The sequence below is a fragment of the Erigeron canadensis genome, chromosome 8, assembly GCF_010389155.1.
Source record: "Erigeron canadensis isolate Cc75 chromosome 8, C_canadensis_v1, whole genome shotgun sequence".
Lineage (NCBI taxonomy): Eukaryota > Viridiplantae > Streptophyta > Magnoliopsida > Asterales > Asteraceae > Erigeron > Erigeron canadensis.
The window spans coordinates 48652679-48675267 of record NC_057768.1 but is presented as its reverse complement, the minus strand read 5'-3'; the positions used below and the strand labels follow the sequence as shown (position 1 = coordinate 48675267).

Sequence of the window (22589 nt, the reverse complement as noted above, 5' to 3'; positions counted from 1 at the left end):
TATTTGTAATTTACAAGTTACCAACGTGTAACTTGTAGTTATATTAACATACGCATGCATAAGCTACGGAATACTATTTTTTTTAAACAATATATATAAAAAAAAAGGATCACATCTAATTGTAAATTTAAAATCGTAATCAAACGCATTTTTAATAAAATAGGTCAGTTAAACACAGAGTTATCATATAAATCGCATTATCTATTTTTGCAGGTTAATGCGATATTTGAAGCTCATACAAATATTTAATAAAATGTATTAGTAAACCAACATATATTATTAAAATAAAATACAGTTGATTCAAAATTAAATTGATAGTAAATTATAGAATAATTAGAAAAGAAATTACTTACTTGATTCAGATTGAGCGTTGTTTCCGGTTGAATTAACTTCTTCATCGAAATTTTCCATTTGTATTGGAAACTTCGCCGGAAATTTGAAGAAGAACAAAACACCGCTGAAGAAGAAGAAGACGGTTCGGAAATTCTCAGGAAGGTGGTACCAAACGCCGCTGGCCGGAATAATTACAAAATATTCCGAACCCTAGCTTCCTGATTCGCAAAATTTATCCGATAGGATTAATAGCCGGGATCTGATGTTAACGAGGAAGAAGAAGAAGGTGTTTATTGAGATGACGACGGTTGCAGATGATGGATGTCGACGGTCGACGGTGGAGAGATTGACGGTCGACGGTGCTGAGGGACGTTGATTAGTTATTCGGGTTTCAGGTTGGAATCTTACAACTTTCTGTTATTTATATTAGTGAACGTAAAAGGACCATATTACCCTTCCGTGTTTTTGATCAGATCTTGAGAATGAACGGCCCAGATCTGGTCCCATGGACTTTTTTTATTGGTTGGACTAACTTTATCCCCCCTATATATATATATATATATATATATTCACTAGAAGAAGATGATGAGCGATATTATGATTTCTTTCCGTTCACGATCTCAGTTTTTCAAAATTATCATTTCCATACATCTGACATCATGATTAGTCACTTCAAAATATCATTTGAATCATCACACAACTTTCGATATCTATATTATCTTCAATATCTTCAATTTTCAAATCATAGCTCGACGCTCGTGGTAAAAGATTCCAATTGTGATATGTTGGATTGAAATATATATATATAGATATATGTTGATTTGCTTAATTGTGTTGTTATATGTATAGATGGTGAAGTATATGGCCAGATCTAGTTTTGTAGGTAGATATATGTTGAATATGGATTATATATCTAGATTTTTTAATCTGAATTAAATAAATTAAAATGACCTGGTAGATAGTATATTAAAATATTATTAAAACCGGATAGATCCAGGACACGTAAGCAAAAAATAGGTGCGGCCTCAGAAAAGTCATTTTATCCGGGTTTTTTCCTCCAAATAGAACTTTTTTTTGTTAGGACCCCAGAAAAGTAAAAGTGTCAAAGTTGGAGTGCTTTCCAAGCAATTAGCCTAAAATATAATAGGTATTAATATAAAATGAATAAATTAATAATTTTTTAATTGAAAATCACCTTGGAATTATGAATATAATTGTGTATCAATATATTCTTCTGCGTGGTGAATCTCCATGTATTAATTTTGTCTTATTTATAATAAACCTTGTTCTAGTAGAGTAAAATAGTCAAAGACAAAGTAACTTTTATATACAACGGCCATATAATTTTCTTGTTTGAAACATCTATGATTCAAATAAACAAGTTCCATTATTTACCACGTGTATAGTTGGAAAAACATCCTTTATTTTTTATTTATGTTTTTCAAAAATACATAATAAATAAAAAAACACGGTCACCTTAGTAGGAAAAATAAGAAGGAATAGAAAAAAAGTGGAAGATACCGTTATTGTGGCATTATGCTCTAGTCAAATATAACTTTGAACTAATCCATTATGACATTTTACACAATGATTATCATTTACCAACATTTTATTAAGTTCTTTCCACAATGTGATAGATTTAGATGGAAGAAAATGTAGAGCCAACTACTTTTTTTTTGGCTGAGATTAACAACTCATATATCTTGTGCATTAGGTAAGCCAACTTAGTTTAACTACTTTTTTTTCTCTCTCTTTTTTAATTTGTTGCTTCATTTAGCTAGTTTTATTTTGGATTTATTTAGAGATTATATTAGACAAGTTTTGGTAAGATGAGACTCTCAATTAGTTAGACTAAAGAGATATCCAATGAAAACTCAAGGAAACAAAAAAAGTAAATCTTAACTAATAAAGAAAATATAACGCCCCAAAGTCGATATAAACTAGTCGGATATTTATCAAGTCCAACTGTCCAACTAAATCTTACGGTTGAAGGATACTAGTTGTCCACTAACCTAGTCGGGGATTTTTATAAAATAAGATAATGTTACACAAAATAAGATATAAAGAAAAGAGAAACATATATATACCCACAAGAAAATATATGTAATCAATTATAGATTTTATTTATTTCAAAAATTCATGTTTCAAACATATTTTAATTGATTGGTAACCAAACTTAAATAACTACCAAAAAACTTTGAAAATGTCAATTTATATTTGACAACACGAGTACCAGTATAACATATGTCAGTCATTGTGCGACCTTGTGAGTTGTGACTTTGTGAGCTATAAATTGCAAGGGATGTGCTTCTAAATAAAAGGCCTTCTATCAACCGACGTGTCCAATAATCCACATGAAAATGTTACTAGTTGATGATTTAATAATTAACTTGAAAAGATCTAAATATGTTCGATTATAAACGGTCTAGATCTATAGCGATAATATTTTGTTCTGGCTACAGTACTAATTAAAGCACATCAAATCAAAATAATCATTTTAAAACATGTATGTACTTTTATCAAGAATGGAAGGATAATGATAAATCAACCTAATTGGTATGCCTAAAGTTGTGTCTAATTGTAAGATGATGACATGTGAAAAAATCAGGGGGCAAGATTAGGAAAGAGAATTAGTGCATTCCACATGTCAAATTTCTAAGATTTTAGGCATATCTTTAGGCACACCAATTAGGTTGATTAATCATTTTCCAGAATGGAATTACAAAAGATGTTCACCTGTTTCGCAAGTATACCCATAACTCCATATGTTTGTTTAACTGAACAAGTTTTAAGTTTACAAAGTCAGTCTTTAATTCGATCTACAATTTATATGGGTTTCATAGATTGAACCTTTGTTATTCATAAAGTATCCTGATTTAGCAAAATATATTATATGGGTTTAAACTAAGCCCAATTATTATATTAAGGCCAACTATGGTGTGCTAGCGTGATCTCAAACATTACCCAACAGTTTTGGATCGATGACATTGTTATGAGCCGAAAACAATCATTTTCTAACACCCCGGACCCAATAAGTCTCGATGTAGATTAGGCCCGTTGTTGACTAGACCACATTTACCACAAACCCAAATTCGGTATGCAAGCGTTAGCCCAAGATGACCTGATACGTTGACCACAAACCCACATTCGGTATGTAAGCGTTAGCCCAAGATGACCTGATAAGTCGGCCACCGGGTCGTGATATTAGCCAGAGCAGTTTATATTACTTTATTCTATTTATTAATGTAATCTTTATTTTAGTAATGTAACTTTTTTGTTTTATAAATGTATAGATGGTTAGGTCTTGAGTTCGATCCTTAATGATGACAAAACTTTGGGGTTTTTCCATCTGAATACTTGTAACGACTCATGGTCAACATCTCGTTGTCTAGGGTACGTGCAAGGCTTTACCATTATACGGTGAGGTTCTCCCGATGTCGTATACCGACCGAATGTTCGAAAAAATGATGGTTAATGAATATTAATTCATGAATAATATTACCTTTTTTTTTTCTGTGAAATGGAGCATATATTTTAAATAACTATTATTATGGGTTAAACGTGACTACGTGATGATTTTATCGTGGGATAGCCTTATTTTGCGCTTAAAGGAAGTAAGAAAATCCCCATTCTGACGTTGGTATCCTTTTACCGCCTGTAACGAGTACATACATTAGCAGTTACACTTATGTTATTTTTTAAATAGAACGGCATTGAGATATATATACTTATGTCTAATACGTACATACTCGTATATTAAATCAACAACAAATACAAACTATATATCTATATAATGATCAACAAGTATATCGGAATTAATGTTCATGTAACTCAGATAACAGTACTCTTATTTCATAATATTCAAAGGAAAAGATACTCTTATATATTATAGATGCAATTAATATTACAAGACTACAACAATAAAGCCAGTTGGATTGCATAAACCACTATAGCAATCGATAATCATGCATTAGCTAGGGAGATATATATCACCAACATTCATAGAACTTGATATCAACACGAAGCCTAAAATACACTTCCCCTTCATAAGAATCGGTCATTATAGTCGCAATCCCCCTATGCATGAAAAAATCTCCCGTCCCACCAACAACCGATATATCTCTACTCTTAACCATAATCGGGTCAGCTCCAATGAAATTTATGGTCCCTTTATGTTGTGCGCTACTTAACACAAATGAAAAGCCTAGCCATGCGGTAAACGTGTTCTTGGTGTCATAAATATACATCCCTTGAGCCCGACCCACTGGAACCGAATGAAAATTGTTGTCTAAAGTGATTGGATCATCGAAAACCACTATATTCCCAAAATGAAACTGGTTGGCTAAAATCGTATGGTTTCCCCATTGGGGTGCACCTACTATCGCGGAAGTTGCGTTGGCAGCATTTTGGCCATCATAAAGAACGTCATGAAAATATAAGACTAAGTTTTTGCATGGGTAGTATGGTCTTTTAATGGCTGGAAAGGCTGACGACACTAGTATATAGAGGGAGAAGAATAAAACAAAAGTCGTCGTTGAATTATTCATTGGAAATTTGGGTTTTAGTAAAAGTACTGTAGAAGAAATGGATGACAAGTGATTTGTGGCTTTTCATTCTATCACTTCATCGATCTCTTTATATAGACTACTAGCTAGGAAAGTTTTAGGATAGTGTTCATAAAGATTAATTTGATCAGTATGATACATGTGTTTGATATACTCAAGTAAAAAAATATCCAAAGAAAATGGTTTTCAAAAGTCAAATAATAGGATATCTATATCAAATTTCTGATAAACAATAGCTCAATATATATATTTCCACTTTTTAAAGTGAATCATGTACACCATAAAAAAGGTTTCTAAGTGGTGGCTAGCTATCATATAAAACAAAATGAAGTGAAAGTATTAAAATACACACCACTCATTCTATTAATACTATCGAGCATATTCTTTTTTTATTTTTTTATTGTCTTAACCGAGTTCGCACTATAGAACACCTTCACCCTCAATACCTAGTAGAAGTAGAAACCTCCAACTAAATCGTCCGAATGTATGACATTTAATTGGGGTAAAACCATGCCCTCTCTACAAGACTTAAATCTACTTACTGGAGGACTTTATATGTGAAAATCCTTTAAATGTCTTTCCCATGTATCGAACTTAAGACCTCCAGCATGTAAAGTTGGTGCTCAATATGTATTTAGGTTTAGTTTATAGCTGGCTTTTCTTGAATTAATTAGATCCATCAACAAATTACCATTAGTTCCTTAATCATATGTATCCTGAAAAAATTTATTTCGTTAATAAGACTCTACTATACTCTATTACATTTCTATTGATCATATAATCAGTTTTCTTTAAGATGTATACATTGTCAAGATTAAAAGATTTCATCCCGGCCGTAAATATTATGCTAGTTATGACATAACTTGTTGCACCAAAATAATGCTCAAACTTGAGATATTCTCTATGAAGGATAAAAGCTTGTGTCCTAATTTCAATCTGCAAAATTCCTAAATTTGATTTACACAAATATCTTTATACACTAAAATAAAAATAAAAATGTCGATTAGTGACGACTTTGTTTAGTGACTGCTAAAATTTGGTCATTAGTAACTTTTATTTAGTTACCATTAGAAAAAAGTAGTCACTAAATTTGGTCACTAAACAAAGTTAATGGCCAAAATATGACATTTTTTGTTCTCTAAACAAAATTAGTGACAGACCTTTAGACGAAAAGTGACTACTCAAAATTTTGGTCACTAATTTATCATAAAGACCAAAATTTGGTCACTAAACAAAACTAGTGACGAAAACTTGGTCATTATGATAAATTAGTGACCAAAATTTGAGTTGTTACTGTTCATCACTAAAGATCCGTCACTAATTTTGTTTAGAGACAAAAAATGTTATTTTATGCCACTAATTTTTGTTAGTGACCAGTTTTTCTTAATGGTAACTAAATAAGGTTATTAGTGAATAAATTTTAGTTGTCACTAAACAAAGTGGTCAAAAATCGACATTTTTTTTCTTATAATGATATTAAATAAATTAAAACATGATTGTAATGATATTATTATTTTATAGAAAAAATTTATTTTTGATGCCTCCAAATTAGTTTTATAGAATTATTATTTTTTCCATTAATATAATTATGATGTCATAACCATTTTCTTTCGTAAAGCTGATTTCATTTTTATATTTTTGTTATTTTGTTAGAAGATTTTTTTTTTCTTTTGTTAGAAGATTTTTTTTTTCAACTCTCTAATAATTCATACATGGTGTTTTACATTTAATCATCTAAACAACTGTATAATACTTGATTTTTAAAATTATTCACATATTACGCGGGTGGATAAACTAGTAAATAAATCAAGCATGAAGGTTTCTATAATCCGGTGATACTTGTGGATATATACTCGTGTTAATGTAGTGATTACTAGGGTTCTGTTAATATATTGTAAAAAAATGTTACAGTAATTTATCAAGTTTTAAGATAAGACTTAATGTGAGCAATATAGCATTAAGTTACTTTTGTATATAATAAAAAAAAATAAGATAAGATATTGGGTAGTTGATAGATAAACCAAAAGGACTATTTTATAAAATTCTATTTACTTTTTTAGAGTAGGACAATTGAATAATCATGATTATATAGACCCCTTATACCATTAATTACCGAAGGCTTTGACTTTCAAGTGCATAGCGAAAAAGCCAGTTAGAGTGGTCATTACAACTCTCCAACCTAACTATCAACTTGAAGTTGATCAACCCATCAACCTATTTGATTCGACGAGTTAAAGTTAAGTTTTTCAATATGATTTTAATATCATGTAAAATTCAAGTTAAACATTTTTATTTTTCAACTAGTTAACTTGTGTTAACCAACCCAAACCTCACCCAATTGTGAGTTCTATCTGAAAGTCATGTTAAATGGTTTAAAATATTAACCTAATTAAATTCAAAGTGTTAAAACGTTCAAATATTAAAATTTAAGAAATATAACATTTAATTGAAAAGAAAAAAATCCCTTAAATTCTTAATATTTAATGATTAATTCATCAGAAAATGAATGCAGTATTGATAAAACTTCATGTATGGGCAAAAACTATATTGGCAATTAATTTACTCTATCTATTGATGGATGGATTGGTAAAAATAATACTTTCCTTCGAACTTCAAGGAAATACATCATAAAACCACCGGAAAGCTAAATTCAAAAGATTGATTAAATTAAAAATTATACGAAATCGACATTTATGAATTATGAAAACGATAGAAAATGTGATTGAAACATGTTGGGCTTGTATAGTTGTATATGAGTTTACTGATTATGTATAAACATTAGAAGCCCAGTGGTTTTAGACCCAAATAACTGATAGTATAAATACTTTGTATCATTCTAATTAAGGTGTGTGTAGTACATATTAATAACAAAATATATACTGTAATTTATATTTTAAATTTAAATGTATTATATTTATTTGTTTTATTTTAATTGTTTTAGTTTTACTTTTAAGTAATTTTTTACATTTTAAACCGTATATAATTTTTTCATGATATAACACCAGATTAAAAAATATATACAAAAACGGATTGAATTTACATTTATTTTTCATTGGTATAACTTTCAATCAACTATTATATAGTATAAAAATTATTTGCGGTAAGAAAAAAAACTTTAAAGGTCAAACTATGACATTTCAAATGGAACCGACGTCATGTACCAGATATTCTCTTTGTTTGTCTCGTTCATCATTTTATTTTTTAGCATATTTGGTAATTTTAAGATGTTTAACGTTCGATCATATAAAACTAGTTGTGAAAATTGTGATGTAAGATGTAACGAACGTTTGATAGATTCCGATTGGTCTCATGATATGTATATAGTTTTCAAATGTATATAGGCTATAGTTGATTACACAAATCAAAAAAGAATGTGCTGATTACTTAAAGTAATTGTTTGTCTAATACGATTCATATATGGTAAGTAACCTTGTTAATTGTATCTCAACATCTTGGTTAGAATGAAACTGTGAAAGGTTATAAGATTTAGTGATTCCATAGAGTTTGAAACTAGCAATGGTCGATGCATTCTCTGTAAGTATTTGTAACAAGTGCAAATTTTAAATCATAGGTCCTTCAAATCATTTGTTATTATTTTTTACTAGCAATGGTGTTTTTCTTTTCTTCTTATTTTTTTGTTCCTGTTGATAAACTGTGTAGGCGTGTAGCATGGAGTCCAAATTTTACATCATAGGTCCATAAAATCATATTGTGTCATGGACCAAAAATTTTACAAAGTATAGTCCCTTAAAATCATATTTTGTCCTTTCAATCACCGAAACTCTAGACTAACTAGATATTTGTGTGTTTTCAGTACCGCTACTAATTTATATCGATCCTAATTAAAAACAAACAAAAATAAGTATTGGTTCCGGTGTCACTTAACCTTTGGTAATACTTTTTGGTATCGAAATTGTGATGGTACTAAAACTAAAACAAGATATGAACTAGGCAAATTCCGGTGATCTCTAGTAAGAATTGTAGATATAAAGAGGCAACCTTTTTGAACTTAAAACAACTGAGTTTTTCAATGTACTGATGATGTGCAAAACGCTTATGAACTCATGAGTCATGACATTAATATTCTTTTCTTTTTTTTAATGCTCCGATAAGTTGAAAAAGTTTGATTTGTTTATTACTCGTATTATTCTAAGGGTAGCCTTGAGTGTTAAGATAACTTATGGCAGCCCATGAAGAAATTAGTTAATTCAATGATTCAGCTTCGCACATGTCATAAAACATTGTTAAATATAGTTATTCAATAAATTATGACTTAATTAGTTTCAAATTGAATTTTCTAACCACCCAATCATCACTTTATAATTTTATATTTATAACTTTGTGCAGTTGTTGTTTGAATTTTATTTTTATTTTTTTTTTAAATAAAAAGCCGTTTATGGTCATCCGAAATGTAGTGTGTCAAATTTTTACACCAAATTCGTATTCGAACTAATTTCGCATTAGAACTTGAAATATATTGTATATTAATTTTGTCTCAATAAACTTATGTTACTAATATATATCTACTTGGTTATTTATAGGTTAATTGTAAAATTTTAACAAGAATTATAGATAGCTAACATATATATATTCTTTTGTAAAATATAGTCAATATGGTACAAAGTATAATTATGACAATGAATACTGTAGCACCAAATTTGATGTAAAATCGTTGATTATATAATATTATTGTATCGAATTTTAGTACCATTTTGGAGCGTTGGTTAGAGAAGGTTTGCACTATACTTTGTATCATTTTAGTTTCTTGATGTATACATTGAAGATGGCTAAGACAATAACGTATTCCTGATTTTATAAGATAATAAACATTTTAATATTATTAAAACAATCAAAACTCCTCATTGCAATATGTCAAAGTTTTCACAAACCATTGTTGATTATCAAGTCTAACAAAAAAAAAAAAAAATTATCATGCCAAAAGTCTTATTATGATGACCTGTTTAACATATACTCGTAATGAAATGGATGGTTTAGGCGGCTTGGAGTTCACACGACAGTTGTTAAGGACAAAATGACAATTACTAGCATTGGCCAATTAGCCTCTAATCCTACACGAGCACGTATATATAACATTATAATTATAGGGGATCCTTATTTTAATTACTCACTTTTTTTTAACCACTTTTTTTTAACCATGAGAAATCCTAAAATTCATATTGGATCATATGTAATTTTTGTTCATTAACATGTAAAGCGCTATAAAAACATATGTTGCAAAAGAAATTTTTTTTCAAAACCTTATATATAGCCGTTTGTCACATGTGAACAAAAAAAGTGCATAAATTCATTCACAAGTTCACAAAAGGCTATTTTGAAAGTTTCTTAAAAAAAATTAATAATTCTTACAGTATTTAATAAAAAAAAATGGTTTTCAAAATAGAACAATTCCTTATTTTATTATTATTCGTCATATGGAAAATCTTCAACATGTTCAACCTTTTATACACAATTTTGTTAGACACGCGTGGATTTTATTATTTATAGCACACATAATGTATACATACATGCATACATGTTTCAAAAGTTGAAATGTCAACTGCCATAAACGAGTTACACAAGTTTGAGTCATAAATCTCATTATCTCAATATCAAAGACAGATAGAAAAGGATTTCGTGTTGCTTACTTTCTAGCTTTATCTCAAGTAAAATAAAAGGCCAAATACAGAATTACATCCGACCTTCTTAATTTTGCGCATAATAATAATAATTACAATTTACTTGAAAATGTAGAAGAAAAAGAAGAAGAATGAAATTTACATATACTCAGCATCCCAAACGATCGATACCGAACCACAAACGTGACTTTGTTACCCGTATATATCGCCCTCCGCCTCTTTATTCGTTTTTTTCTTTTCATATACACTACGTATACGCTATAGTCCACAGCTGGGCCGGGCCAGCCCATATATTCAGAATGTTGAGTAAACGGGCCTCTCCTTTAACAGAACCCAATGTGTCAATTTAAACTGGCCCGGTCTAAAGAAAACACTCAAGTTAGTTAGAGTCATATTCTCCCTGGTCAGTGGTGGCTTCATCCTCCTTCAATGAAGCTAGAGAATGCATAGACAGCTGTGTGTGGTACTGCTGGACCACCAACACTGACGCCGTCACGTTCATCTCGGGCGAGAGCAAAAGGTTTCCGACCGGGCCCATCTCCGGGCACTCGCTTCTTTTTCTCATTGCCGCCACAAGCTCTCCTTCTGGCATCCTCCCAGCCAAAATCAGGTGGCATTTGCTATGTTCACGAACCACCTCAATTGCCTCGGAAACGTTTTTAACCACTCTCTCGATGTATTTATTTGAGCTTTCCTTCAAGAGCTTCTCTTTGAATTCATCAATCACCTCATCATCCATTGACCGAGCTTCAATACTGTTGGGCTCTTCAATGTCAACACTAATTGAATCCGGGTGGGCCAGGTCACGGTCCAGAATGAGCCGAACAACAACTAGGTTAATCCCAGGGTGTTCTGCCATTCGGGCTCCATATGCTAAAGCCTCGTGGTCATCATGACCACCAAAGAACAGAACCGTGACGAGTGAGTCAACGTTACTTGCAGCGACGTGTGAGCTTCCCCCGAGCCCACGGTCAACCAAGATACTAACCGAACATGGTGCATGCTCCAAGACCTTGCGGTTAACGTGCCTGAAATTACAAGAAAACAGATAAAGTCAGCATCTCGTTGTCTGTTCATACCCTTTTCAATTCATCATATGAGATCATTGCACATACCTATATTCAGCTCGGGTGGTCTCGAGGTGACCATCGAGTCTCAAGTGTTTATGAAATGGAAGAACAATCATGGCTGCCTTTTTACTCTCGGCCCCGTTACAGATATCTTCATGCATGCTTGAAACAGCGGAAATGGCAGTAGTGGGTCGAATTGAGACTTTACTGAGCTGCTGGAATGTCTCAAAAGCCACCACAATTTGGTCAGAGTCAGCATTTGGATCTTTCTTCCAAAACGGGGACCCGTTTCTTCTAGCTTTGTGAACCATGAGTATAGCCGAAGAACGCTCAGAGAGCTCCATGAGGTGCATAGCATGAACAGTAAGTGTCTCTTTCTTTCCAGTTCCACGCGAGGCTTCAATCAGATTGATCATTGTTGGTAAGTTTCTGATTCCATGGAAAGTGAAGAACATACGGAATGGACTTGAGGAGAAACCCTTCCTGTAAATTCTTCGGTGTTTGTATTCAGATTTCGTTGGTGCTTTTGCAGGTTTATATACCGCAATCACTGAAGGTGTCGTGATAAAGGTTGTCACAAGAGCCATCAGAACCAGTATCGCAAAAGTTTGATCATTTAACACCTGAATGCAAAACATAACAAAACGAAACAACATTAGTATGTGTATATATATTAATGAGCTATCAACAAAATGTAAATGCAATTGATAAGAAAAAGTTTTGTACCCCACGGTCTTTTCCAATGTTGAGAACAATTAACTCAACCAACCCTTTAGTATTCATCAAAAGTCCAAGGGCAAGAGCCTCCGAGAAGGGAACTTTACACCACAAAGAAACCCCGACAGTACCAGCAATCTTCCCTAAACAGGCTGTGCATATGACCAAGACGAGTAACCCCCACGACTGAAGCCCTTGGATCGACGCTACATTAGTTTTTAAACCACTTGACACAAAATATAGCGGTAGGAATAATCCTGAGACGAGATCCTCAACTTTTTCCACTAACGCCCCTGCAAAAGCGCCTTCTTTAGGGATTAGAACACCGACTACAAAAGCCCCAAAAAGAGCGTGAATCCCGATAGTATCTGTCACGAACCCTGCAGCTAAAACAACACCTAAAGTTGCACAAACGTAGAGCTCGTCCACCGGTTCACCTTCTGGGCACCGACGAGACATCCACTTGAAAATCGGTGGAATAACAAACGAGCAGAGAACAATAAAAGCTGTCCCACACAAGAATACCCATAACGCCACAATTGGTGACCGTCCAGTGCCTGAGAGTGCAACAGCTAGGGCCAGTAAAATCCAAGCTGCCACATCATTAACAGCCGCTGCTGACATCGCCATTTTACCCACATCCGTGGTTAAAAGCTTGAGTTCTGCTAGGATACGGGCTAGCACAGGGAAAGCAGTGATAGACATTGCAACCCCCATAAAAACAATAAACGGGCCTTGGTTGACCCCTTTGGAGACCGTTCCACGGAGGATAAAAGAAACACCAATTCCTAACAGGAATGGAAGAGTGATCCCGGCCATGGCTATGGACAGAGCTTTCTTGCCGGTACGTCTAAGGGACTGTAAGTCGAGCTCGAGTCCTACAAGGAAGAGAAAGAACAGCAGCCCGAGGTTGGCTAATGTGTCCAACACGGGCATGCTCTTTTTAGGAAAAACCGCATGAAGGTACTTTGTATTACGACCTAGAGCCGATGGCCCGAGTAAAACCCCACCCTGAAAAACAAAATTTTTATCGATTAATATTGTCTCAAATATGCATGCAGTTTGGTATATGAATATAACACTCCCTACAAATTAAGTACGAACATATATTAACTGGCATTTGGCAATGCGCTTTGAAACCAATTATCGATAATCTTTGTACGCTAACAAGTTTATAATATGACAGACTGTAAATATATTGTTTGGATCTTCTGGGGTAAAAAGTTGTAAAAACAGAATAACTAATCAAACGTACTGCACGTGTTATTAAACTTGCTGTACAAAACTGATTATTTAACACATACGTATATAATCATGTTAAACCAGTATTGGTTATTGAAACTTGAAGTATAAATCTATCAATCCATCGTGCAGAAGTTCTTTTTGACTTTGCAATAAGATACACAACACGTTGATGCCTCTTTAAATTATTTGTATAATAATTAGTGTCTTGCATTATTGGCATAGTTTAATAATCAAGGGCTCGTGTCTAAAGTAAGTAAGCAAGACTTACGAAAACCTCTAGTTTTTTTTTAAACATTTTCAAACGAACATCTTAATAATAGTATTATAATAATCATTAGTGTTTTCGGCAGCAATAAGTCAAACTAAACAATTGTGCATGAGCGCGTTAATTAAACTATTGCTTAAATAACAAACGATGAAATCAACTTACGATGATCTCAGCAATGACACGAGGCTGCCTTAGTGGTTTCAGAAGGTAGGCAAGAACACGAGTGAGCACCAGAACGAGACATATCTGTAGGATTACAAGAGGGAGTGCATAATCGAGTGGATTGTTTCCTTGAAACACCCCTTCGGAAGTTGCCTTCATAGGGGCCGGGCAGTGAGTAGTATTAGTAGCCATTTTGCACTGCAATAACCACGAGCTTTAAGTCACAGCACCCTGGCCTGGCCTGCATCACAAAAGATTTTACAAGCTTCATAATCAGATTTAATAAATTTGTGTTTCATACATAAAATCCAAACAAACAAATGTTTGTGTAGGACCACACACTGCCAGATCCAAGATTTTCAATTAGCATGTGGAGGACTAACATAAAACATTTTTGTTTTCACTTGAAAAAAGATGCAACGAATGACAAAGGTTTGACTTGTATTGTTTCACACTGCAAAGATATTCTTCTGGGTCACCATTTTTTGCAAACCAAGTTGCTTTTACAAGTAGCTAGGACCCATTATTGGTCAACACAAGCCACAAATCTTGTAGGTCCCGCATTCTACTAACCAAACCAAACCAAACCAAATTAATTTTCAAAGTTGGCTAGTAAAAATTGGCCAGTTTTAGATCTTTCGCTCAAATCTTGCTTTGCTACTTAATTAGTTCAAAATCATTAATTTGTAAACCCAACTCGGGGCATGTTCTAAAAAGACCAACCTACATCAAAGTAACACCAATCTTTATTCAAACAAAAAGACAAAAGGCCTTTTCCAGGTGGGATTTTCATGGAAATTCCATAAACAAGAGTTTAGATTCCAGCATATATTTTTATATACGCATAACCCATGTGACTTTTTACAACATTTACCTGCACACGTGAGTAAGTTTAAGGACAAGACATACTTGTAGCTAAATGCTACTATAAATACATTAAAAAAAAAAAAAACAAGAATAAATTTACTAATGGGATCTGATCCACTCGATATGCAAACCCACATGCAAATCTTAGAAATACATCTTGATTTATTTTAAGTGTGTTATTGAGTAACTTTCATCAAGTTTCTTGTGATGATACACAAAAACAGATACTTTCTGGAATATACGAAACAAACAGATGAAAGTTTTGCATATGGGAAATGACATACACAATAGTTTTTCCCTGTTTTATATATATACGAGTAGTTTTTTGCACTGTGCAGTCCATTACTTTATATATATTTTGTAAACCATATCTCTTCCGACATACAATAAAAACAGAATATTTTTCAAAAAAAGTTATGAATTGATTGTATTTGAAGTCCCCAAAAATAGAACTCTGCAAATTACGTCCCATAAAAAGATACGTGTCAAGATTGTGCGACAAAAGCCTGTATTGAAGCCAATGCTGAGTGTGCATGTTGATCAATAGGGGAGGAGGAGGTTTCCTACTGTGAAACTACCATTATACCCCTACTCTCAAATTTTTTCACCCACACTTTTTTCAATTCTCAAACGAAGAACAGATAGATAATCTTTGAATAAAAAAATCAATAACACACGCAGTGATCATATAAGAAATCTTGAAAGAGAAAGTGTGAAATCCAATAAAGGCTCGATCTTTTTTGTGGGTATTTATTTTCAGGTTGATTAACATCATACAAACGATATATACATACAACCATTGATTAGAGATAAAGAATCTTGAAGAAAACAAAAAACACCCAGATAGAAAAGTAAAAAAAAATAAAAAAATACCTGATTTTTTGACGGAAATTGTCAAAATCTTTCAAGGGATAAAGAGATTGCTGAAATCTTTATAATTTTCTGTTGTAATAGATTTTTCGGATTAAAGAAAGAAGAAAAAGATGAAGCAAAATTGAGAAAGGTGGAATGTGGTGTTAGTTTCCAGATTATGAGGAGATAGTGTGAGTATGAACAATCAAGTGCCCGGCCTGAAGAGTTGGGAGGACTAGGTGTTGTGTTCTTAGAAAAAATAGGCGTTGAGTTTTCCATATTTATAGATCCCATCAAATTTACGTCAATCCATTCTTTATAGCTAAAATTATCCAATCTCATACACTTGTGCTTTTTTCTATTACTCTTATTTATTCTTTAATTTATTTATTTATCACAGCATTTATTATTTACTTTTTCAAAGTTTATTTATTTTAGTGTATGTATTGTAACTTGACTACAAATACAATTGTTGGGTCAACGAGGATACAGGATCATATATTATATATATACACACACAAATATTGGTGGTCTTTAATAATTCTTCCCCGATGGATCATGTTTGTTTCAAGTTTTAAGAGTAGTTTTGACAACATTTTGTTTTTGGAGCAAGTTAACTTTTGACAACATTAGCTTAAGCTCAATATTTTAAATACCGGTAAATACCGGCCGGTATTACCGGTACCGGAGACCACGCTGGTATTTTAAGTCCGGTATTTTGACGATATTTTCACTATTCAATACCGGCCGGTATTCCCGGTATTTTCCGGTATTACCATACCGGTATTTCCGGTATTTTCAAAAAATAAATTTTGATTTTTAAAAAAAATAATTATTATGATACTTTAATGTTATTTTTTGTTATTTGTGAACTTTAAAACCTATATTTTGTTATGAAATACATATTTGGTATTATTTTTGAGTAAATTATAATTGTATTTTGACTATTTTTGTTAAATTGTAACAAGTTTTGTAAGATTTTTACACAAAAAAATATAATAAGTTAAAAATAGTCGTACCGGCCGGTATTATCGGTAATACTGGAAAAATTTTCCACGCCGGTATAACTAAAATACCGGTTTTTAAAACATTGCTTACGCTACTTGTTAAAGCGAGCTGAAAATTCTATACGGTTGGATTGGTAAACTAAATAGTGGTCTTTTGTTAGGGAATCACTTTGTATAAAATACATGAATAATTATGTTTGTAGGTAGTTAAAACTTATTAGTTAGCATCAAACTACATACTAACTTAACGATTTAAGAACATGATTTGTATTCTCTTTTTTTCAACAGGTGTCACCAGTGATGTTTTGTTTCATTGTAACTCTATTGCTAAGGCAAAAATATGTATAAACATAAACATATAAAAATATGTCCAATCACTATTTTTTTCTTTTTTTTGAACAGTGCCCAATGAATTACAATTTACTACTACTCGTATAATTTGATAATAAATGAGTATTAGTTAATTTAATGATATGTTACTATAAGTCTATCTCACTTAGGTGAGTTTGGTTATGAGATTTATTCTGATTATGAAGGTTTATAGTTCAATCTTCCCGGTGTATATTATTGTAAATTAAAAATATTATAACAAAATGACAGATTGTTAGTTAAAAATAAAACATATTGTTATAAATATCATAATAAAGAATTCAGCACAAACTACAATAAATAAAAAAATCAAATAACGCTAAGGGTGTTTTGTAATAAAGAATAAAAATAGTTTGAAACAAAATAAATATTTGAAGAAAAAATTCCATTGTGTAAACTAAAAAATAAAAATAAAAAAACCACAAAATTTTAATTAATACTAAAACATATAACGGCCTCAAAATAAATTTTTTTCTATACATTCTTACACATTTTCTTCTAATTGTAGAAAAAAAAAATGAAAACCATTTTTACTTTTTATTCCATTTTTATTCTCTAATGCAAACAAATAAGAAAAATTAAATAAAATTTTTTTATGCTTTTGCCATTCCATCATATCAAACATGAAAGACCGAGTGAACAGAAGATAGCACCCTCACATTATTAGTTATTTCTGGAAACTATAACCAGTTTAACATTTGAGTTTTATCTTCATCATCAGATCCCAATCATCAATACAAGGATTGGTATATGGTGGAGCCTGAAACTGTGAACTATTGGGTTCAAATTCTGGTGTGAGCAAAATGCTCCCAGAAATGGAGACAGGGGTTTTCTTAATATGAGTTTCCTCTGTAATTGTAGTTAGGTATATGAAGAGGCATGCTGCTGAGCCCAAATTTGTCGTTCAAAAAAAAATCTTCATCATCAGATCGCTAATCTAGCACTACAATCTAGTGATGTATTTAAGGAAATTAGTTGAATATATAATACACGTTTATCTTTAAAACATCATAAAGCAACAATATATTTTCCTTAAATGATGCAAAATTATTTGGTATTAAAATAAAATAATATCCTAGCTTGATTAATCTAACAGATTTTATATAATCAATGTTTTGTTTTGTCACACATTGACTAGTCGTTATGTCTACATAAGTAAAATTACTTTACTAAACGTACCCGGCACCACATGAGTGATTTTTATACATGTGAAGGTCGGTAAGGTCAAATGTGGATTATAGCAAAATTTTGGATAGTTGTTAAATGCGAACACATATGCTCTTATAATTAATCTTTTATCTTTACTTATAAAAATAAACTACCTATTTATTTTCTAAACTATCGATTTTTGAAAAATTCAAAATAGCTAACTTTTAACACAATTTCAACCCACATATTACCTTTACCCGAAATATTTTCAACTCGTATCCACCTTAACCACTTCTCTTTCTTATTCACTAATTTAAAAAACTTCACTAAATAAACTTTATAATAACCTTAAACAAAACTATTTACAAGATAAATCATTCTACCCTTAAAATAAGCATGTTACTCCATTTTACATTATTAGTTTACATTAATAACCACGTCGAACTGTTACAACCTCCGTCACTGTTGTCATTACCGTCTTCGCATTGCACAAATATCCCTTTAATATAACTATAATTATCTTTACTCCATAATAAATGACATTTAATGTATACATATCATATAGGTTAAATACATTGATATGGAAATGATTTTTAGGCATTTATAAAAGTTTTTTGAGCACAAAAAAAATGTTAGAATATTACGGGAAAACATTATTTGTTATTACATTCATTGTCTCGTAGGTGTGAATAAATTTGTAAAGTGTCCACTTCATGAATGCGAAAAAACTTGAAAGAATCGTAATGGTTTTACAATAAACAAAATATTTAGACTTGTAAGTGTAAACAAATACACTTGAAAAGGGTAAACATTTAGCTAGAGCAACGAGAACTGTAGCAAAATTGATTGCAAAAGAAGGGAAATTGGTCACATTAAAATTACTTTCCGAAAAGGTCCGCTTAATATCCAAAAACTGCTCAACAACAGTTGGGCTTATATAATTGAAAAGTACGAACAAGCATCAACTTACACAATTTAAAAATGTAGACATTAGTTTGTAACCATCAATTAGTTTGTCACTTTGTAAAGTGTTAAGATGATTTTTAAGCTATTTAGTTAAAAGGATTTATCATTTTCTTTTTTTTCTTGTATAAAAAAATTGATGTTTCACGTGAATTTCACACTTCTATATAAACAACGATCTATATGTCGCTACACACTTAAGCTTTTTTCATACTTGTAAATATTAAGATTTTAGATAAAAAGTTAAATGTTGAAAAAATATGCAGAAATTAATATGCATTTAATTCTAGTCATATTGCTCCAAAAATTAACTTTTGCTAATATTATAAATATTGGTGATGTAAGGGATGGGATGCCGTATATATATAATGATTGAGGCTCTTGAATGTAATATTAACTTTATTTGGAAGTTTGAATAGAAAAAAATTTCGGGAAAGTTCAAGGAATAACTAGCGATGGCTTTTCTTTTTTTTCCATCTCTTTTTGCTTTTATTCCATCAATGTTTGTTACAAACATGTGATAAATTAACGTTAAGCTGAAGTCATAGAAGTCTATTTTTGCTAATTGGGAGCTTGTAAAATATAATTATCTAAAAAAGTACGTTGTAAAGTTCGATTTATATCTAGAAAAACATGAAAATAAAAATTGATTAAGAAATTGAAAAAAAAAAAACAAAACAATAATAATAATATTCTTCTCGTTTTAGGAAAATTGTCCACTAAAGCTTATCCTTCTCAAATACGAGTAATAATCAGATAATAAAATTTTCATTCGTTTATTATCTGTAGTTAAACCCCAATTTTAAATATCACATCACTGCTCCGAATCCGTATAGCATGTGAAATATTTTTTAAATTATTGAATTAAAATATCTAATCTAAATCAAAATATTGTTATAATATTGATATGAGTCAAATACGGAAGAACATATACTTAACGTAATAAAATGATTGAGAATTATTTCATTTACGCAGGCAGCTGGCTAAAGCAAAGGTTTTGGGACTATCTGGTGAAGTTTAAGTTTTGGTAGACCAGAAAAAGTCAGCGTTGCAGACAAAAAAATGAATTACACAAAATGTTCTGTTGGATGTATTCGAATACTGTAAATGAAGTCATAAACGTAATTTTTATTCCCGGGCCGCAAATTACTTCGTTATACACCTCACGTCCCCACCTCGATCAATTTATTAGCTTGAATAACTACACATTTTAAGATAATTCTCGCCAAAGAGGAAAACTAATTAAAATTCATAGGTAACTTGATAGTAACACGTTTTTCTTATATGTTTTTATCGTTCTACAAGCAACATCAGATAGAAATGGATTATGTTAATTGGGTTGAGATCATCATATATAATCACCGATCTAATTAAACATCAGTTAATTAAGATAACACTTATTTACGGGTTCACAAGGATTCAATCCGAAGAAATAAACCAAAACATATTGACCAAAATGTTTGGGACAATAGATAAATGTTAACCACCCTGATAGGATGATTCGACCAGATTCAGAACGATCAATTGTCGTACGTAGAGTATTGTATCATTTATCGAAATTAGTCATTTTGCACAAAGTCATAAATGCATGAAGAATTTGTTTGTGCTTGAGAATAATACCATTAAGGTCGAAATTCCATAACGTACGTATATATAAGGAAAAAACTTGAAAACTAGGAAATAATCTCAATCAATTCATCATTTATTTGCTGTTTTATTAAACTATCTATACTATATTATAAAGCAAATTCCTTCTAGATTTTCAACATTGAATTGAAATTTTCAATATTGATTTTAAGTACATCCCCAAAATACTCATCTCATCTATTTTATATTTATCTAAAATAACCATAATACCTGTTCTCTCTCTTCAAATCTCAACCAATCATCTCTTTTCTCTCTCCTCCATAAATCATTTATTCCTCCAATTCATTCAAATCTTTTATCTCAAAAATCATACGTCGATAAATTATAAAATTGTATGGGTGTTCTTAAAATTTCATACTCTTTCATCATAGATGTCATTCAATATACTTTCGACGAATTTTTAAATCCGAGGGCGGAGGCCGTAGGCATTTGACTATCACACTCTTTGACCTACCTATCACCCCCATCATCTCACCGCCACAACGCGCGGGTAATTACTCTCGTAAATTATAATGAACATTTAAAGTCGTACATTATATGTAACCATTTTTTTTTTTAACTCACATATGTAGATTACAAACATGCAACAACACAAGTAAATTTTTAGTTTCAAAACATGCAGACCGGTTACTTGAGTTTTTTGTATGGTGAGTTGAAACTTAATTATTTATTTTCTAGTTTCAAATTACGAGTATAAAAACATATCCTCAAGTTAATAAGCATGGGCACAATATTATGATTGTATGTATACACCTATAGTTGTCGACTCGTAACTTTTGACTCGACTCGAAAACATGATTTTTGACTCGTCACTCGAAACGTGAGTCGACTCATATGAGTCAGAACATTTTTAAGTATTACATAATATAGTATAATCATATATATGTGTGTGTGTGTGACGTCTTTAGAAGTATATTAAGTTCGTTATCTTAATAAATTTACCAAAATATTACTTATTCAATAGTTTTTGAGGCATAAACTTAAAATTTATCTAAGTTCGCAATAAAATCATCAAAACTATATAGGTAACACCCAAAATAATGTAGCAATTTAAGTATAATATTTAATATATCACGGTAGTATCAATTTAAAATAATTATAAGTTTACGACTCGTGACTCGGTCCAAGTTTACATAGCGACTCGTAAGAGTCTGGACAAAAACGAGTCACATAACAAGTCTAACTCGTTTTTTTTTAAATGTAACTCGACTCGTAAAAGTTTAATAAATATATATAACCAGGTGGAGGGTTACTATTATTTTAAACAACACGGTTTGAGTCAACTACTCAATCATGTTTTATGAATAGTAGTAGTATGGGCTATATATTTCCACAACACACGGATGAGGGCCCGGAATCTGGATCTGTCTATCTATGATCCCAATTAGACATATTCAACAACTGACACGACAAATGATGTCGATTAGCATTTTAAGAATTGAAAACTATCAACAAGTTAAAGTTTAAAAGTCAACCTTCTTAAAAGTCAGATGTGTCATTTTCCATTTTAACCCTGTTTCATAATTATCTTTGTATATACGCCCAATTATCACCTCAACTTGGTTCCTACGAGTATTTAACTTCACGGGCTGGGTTGATGACACATTAACACTGTGATACATTTTTTTAATGCACTCTATAATTATATTCTCCAATTGATGAATTTAAATACTTGCCGATTTACTAATTAATTCGACGATTCTACGTGACTACTATATAATGGATAACATTTTCATTTA

The 22589-nt window shown here is 31.5% G+C and overlaps 1 protein-coding gene across 2 annotated transcripts; it reads right to left on the bottom strand.

The window, feature by feature from the left end:
- Positions 1 to 4169: 4169 nt before the first annotated feature.
- On the bottom strand, positions 4170 to 15949 carry LOC122609901 (cation/H(+) antiporter 18-like). 2 transcript variants are annotated; one of them, XM_043782850.1, is made up of 6 exons: positions 15737 to 15949; positions 13997 to 14237; positions 12331 to 13332; positions 11650 to 12227; positions 10929 to 11562; positions 4170 to 4790 (listed from the first exon to the last, which is right to left on the bottom strand). In XM_043782850.1, exons 2-6 carry the CDS (start codon positions 14186 to 14188, stop codon positions 4323 to 4325), a joined length of 2874 nt encoding a protein of 957 aa, XP_043638785.1. In that variant the 5' UTR covers positions 14189 to 14237; positions 15737 to 15949; the 3' UTR covers positions 4170 to 4322. The 2 variants fall into 2 exon arrangements, with proteins under 2 accessions (XP_043638785.1, XP_043638784.1); XM_043782849.1 differs by lacking the exon at positions 4170 to 4790 and having other exon boundaries at positions 10519 to 11562.
- Positions 15950 to 22589: the final 6640 nt, after the last annotated feature.

Bases quoted from the DNA above. Each gene is read 5' to 3' on its own strand.
- LOC122609901 (XM_043782850.1), bottom strand. From the start codon at position 14,188: ATGGCTACTAATACTACTCACTGCCCGGCCCCTATGAAGGCAACTTCC. The intron at 13,333-13,996 runs GTAAGTTGATTT...TTTGTTTTTCAG, and splicing joins GTGTCATTGCTGAGATCATC to GGTGGGGTTTTACTCGGGCC. The intron at 4,791-10,928 runs TATGACTCTAAC...AGACCATACTAC, and splicing joins CCACCACTGACCAGGGAGAA to CCATGCAAAAACTTAGTCTT.